Source organism: Solanum pennellii, chromosome 7 (genome assembly GCF_001406875.1).
Source record: "Solanum pennellii chromosome 7, SPENNV200".
Classification (NCBI taxonomy): domain Eukaryota; kingdom Viridiplantae; phylum Streptophyta; class Magnoliopsida; order Solanales; family Solanaceae; genus Solanum; species Solanum pennellii.
In genome coordinates this window covers 50,385,328-50,389,412 of record NC_028643.1, presented here as the reverse complement: position 1 = coordinate 50,389,412, position 4,085 = coordinate 50,385,328, and the positions used below count along the sequence as shown (strand labels likewise).

The 4,085-nt window shown below is 36.6% G+C and overlaps 1 protein-coding gene across 1 annotated transcript; it reads right to left on the bottom strand.

The window, feature by feature from the left end:
* Positions 1–1,227: 1,227 nt before the first annotated feature.
* Positions 1,228–2,909, bottom strand: LOC114078006. The gene is made up of 3 exons (XM_027918504.1): positions 2,639–2,909; positions 2,472–2,591; positions 1,228–1,688 (listed from the first exon to the last, which is right to left on the bottom strand). Exons 1-3 carry the CDS (start codon positions 2,907–2,909, stop codon positions 1,228–1,230), a joined length of 852 nt encoding a protein of 283 aa, XP_027774305.1.
* Positions 2,910–4,085: the final 1,176 nt, after the last annotated feature.

Here is a 4,085-nt window from a genome sequence, read left to right as displayed (position 1 = left end):
TTACTTGTAATACCACATTTTTTTCTTCCTATGTTGAGCAAAAGAAACAGAAAAATAAAATTATCAGTTTAAAGTGGTGGTTGGTTTGTGTCCTTGATGCTTCGATGACTCGACCATACTCCTGACCAATTTCCCCTACTCTACTCTAAATCCTTGTTTGAATAATCTTTAAGCTTCCTCTTTGTTAATTTAGGGACCTTGATCTTTGGTACTTTCAATTATCATGGTGTGACTGATGCCCGAAATATTCAATTCTTCTTTTGATATTATTTTAGGACCTAAGAGACTATATTGTGTTCCTTCATGAGTTTCCATTGAAGATTTGAGGCATTTTTAATCCTTGCTCGATGGGAGGTCAACTCAGATACTCAGCTTTACCTTTTGAAATCCGCAATAAGCTTTGCAGTCTTTTACTTTATTTTATCAAGGGATTATGTCGAAAATACTAGAAATATATCAGACTTGAGAGTGTGAAAGTTTGGACCAAGAAGACTATAACTTAAGGAAGGACATTCCTTTTTAAATAAAAATGAGAAAAAGAACTTATCTGAAGGCATATGTCGACTTTGAGTGAACAATGACATGCACTTTGGACTTGACCCCTGATACATTTGAGTTGTCTAATTCTCAAATTGAATCATTATCAATTCAAAACTGATCTATGTATCCTTCATGTTGGGGTGTAAAGAAATGGTTATCTTTGCAGATTTCTTCCAATTAGTCATTTTCATGGGGTTCTGTCCTTTTATCTTTAGCTGCCCGCAAGGGTTTTCACCGATAAGATCTTCTCTCTTGCCGTCGTATGGTGCGTATGAAGGTTTTCACCGATAAGACTCTCTCATTTTTTTATACTTATGGTGCCCCCAAGGGTTTTCAATCATAAGTGTTTTTTTCTCAATAGTTTTTCCTTTAATGATCATTAATTGTCCGTGCAAGACACAATGAATTTATCATTCTTAGAGTTGATCAAGTTACTAGAATAAAATCATAAACAAAATTACAGTTTGACACTGTTATATAAAAAATAAGATTAAAAAATGCCCCAGTTTTCTATAAACATTGGAAGATAGATTATTATTTTTATTTTTTTGGTATGACCGAACCTCAGAGGGCTGCCTATGTATCATTTCGGAATCAGGTCAAACGTAATTCAAAACTTTCAAAACGAGATTTTTCTTGCAAGAGATGTATTTGTTCTCCCAACTTGTCACATTATCTTAGAATGTGTTAGATGTAGTATCTTTTGACTGTGTTCACATTAACAATTATGCTTATGATTTTTCCCTTCACATCAGTAAGGTGCAATGCTCCTTTGGACAACACTTTCTTGATAAGATATGAATCTTGCCAAATTGGAGCAAACATTCCATTGGCTTCTTCTTGGTGCGGAATAATACGCTTTAAGACCAGTTGACCTACTTCAAAGTGTCTTGGATGTACCTTTTTGTTGTACATTCGAGCCATCCTTTGCTGATACAGTTGACCAAAATAGACGGTTTTAAATCGTTTGTCATTTATTAATGCGAGTTGTTCTAGTCGAGTTTTTACCCATTCAATATCTTCAAATTCAGCCACGATAAGAATTTGAAGACATGGAATTTTGACTTCCACTAGAATCGCAGCCTCAATCCCACACACCCGCAAATATGGATTTGCACCAATCGAGGTGCACATTGTTGTGTGATATCCTAAAAGTGCAAAAGACGGCTTCTCATGTCATTGTCTTCTGCCTTGAACCATCCTTCTGAGAATCTTTTTTATATTCTTGTTGGATGCCTCTAGGGCTCCGTTGGCTTTTGTCGGTATGGAGTAGAATGTGGTGCACAATTTTGAAATGCTCATATACCTCCTCATCACAATTCTATTATGGTTTGCAGCATTATCGTGATGTTATATCTTGGGAAACCAAATTGAAAAATGATGTTTGAATGGACAAAATCCACGACCGCCTTTTTAGTGACTGTTTTGAAAGTGATCGCCTCCACCCATTTAAAGTAATCAATTGCGACCAAAATGAATCGATTTCCGTTTAGAAGATGTTGCCTCAATTGGTCCGATTACATCTATTCCCTATGCAAAAAAGGGCCAAGGAGCGTCCATGGGTTGCTACTTAAAGGAGGTAAATGAATGAGATCACCATGAATTTGATATTGATGAAATTTTTTCACAAAGAGAAAGTAATCCTGTTCCATGGTAAGCCAATAATATCCCGCTTGGAGCATCTTTTTTGCAAGAAAATATCCATTCATGTGTGGTCCACATCAGCATGTACTTCATTCATGATTTTCTCTACTTTTTCAGCATCCACACGTCTCAACAAGTTTAGATTTTGAGTTTGTATATATAAAACATCCCCACTCTAAATAAAACTAATAGCCAGACATCTAATAGGTATGTTTTGGCTTTCATTAGCATGTTCGGGGAAACTCCCTAGCTTCAAAATTTCTTGATGTCTAGGTACCATGGCTCACCATCTAGTTCTGCTTCCACTGTATTAAAATAGTCATGTTGGTCCCGAACTTGAATGTCCAAGAGAGTGATGTGAGTGTTTCCAGGATATATAAGCATTGAGGCCAAAGTGGCCAAGGCATCTGCAGATTTATTGTGAAACCCGAGGATGTATCTAAATTTGATGGACCTGAACCTTTTGCTAAGATCTTCCACACATTGTATGAAAGAACATTGAGGTATCGATTTTTCCATTCGCCTCGAGCTTGTCGAATAAGCAAATCAGAATCTCCGAACATAACCAATTCTTGCACACCCCAATCTATAGCCAAATTTAGATCCATGATGCAAGCTTCATACTCAGTTGTGTTATTTGTACAAAAGAAACGAATTCGAGATGTTGCAGGGAATGTTGCCCTGTAAGTGATATTAGAATTGCCCAATCCATGTGCCTTTTGCATTGTTTCTTTAATCAAAGTTCATTTGCAAGGCCTGATTTCCATCCGACCCTACTTCTCAATTGAGTTAATCTCTTCATCTGGAAAATATGTATCCAATGGTTCGTAGTAACCATTTACTAGATTCTTTTCCTAGTGTTCTGTCAATGCTTGGGCTTTCATTATAGTTCAAGTGACATATATAATGTCAAATTCAGTGAGCAAAATTTCCATTTTGCGAGTATGTCAATCGGCATTGGCTTCTGAAAGATGTACTTCAAAGGATCCATCCTAGATATGAGGTAATTTATGTAGGAAAAGAGGTATTGCCTTAACATTAGAGCTACCCAAGTTAGGGCGCAAAATGTTCTTTATAAAAGTGTGTACTTGACCTCATAACTAGTGAATTTCTTGCTCAAGTAGTAAATAGCTTGCTCCTTCTCGCCTGTGGAATTATGTTGACCGAGAACGCACCAAAGGTATTATCTATCACTGAAAGATATAGAAAGAGAGGCCTATCAGTTTCAGGTGTGACCAATACGGGAGGGTTGCACAAATACTACTTGATTTTTTCAAAAGCTTGTTGACAGAATTCTGTCCATCTGACAGTAGCATCCTTCTCCAAAATTCTGAAAATGGGATCACAAGTGGAGGTGAGTTGTGCAATAAACTTTCTGATATAGTTCAACCTCCTAAGTAGACTCACGACTTCGGTCTTATTTTTTGGGGGTGGAAATTCTCAAATAGATTTTAGTTAGAACGATCCAATTTGATTCCCCTTCTACTGACAATAAAACCCAAAAGTATGGAACTCCAAATGCATATTTTGCTGGATTAAGCGTGAGATCATATGTTTGCATTCTTTCAAAGAATTTTCTCAGATGTTCCACATAGTTAGCTTGTGTTTTACACTTGATGATAATGTCATTGACATAAACTTCAATTTCATTATGCATCATATCATGAAATAGGGTGGTCATAACCCTCATGTAACCTGCCATAGTATTTTTAAGACCAAATGGCATGACCCTATAGCAATAATTCTCCCGTCGAGTGGTGAAAGCAGTTTTCTAAACGTCCTCTTCATCCATCAAGATTTGATGATGCCCCGAATAACATTCCACAAAAGATTGAATATCGTCTTTTGCACAATTATCAACTAAAATGTGGATATTTGGCAAGGGGAAGTTGTCCTTTTGA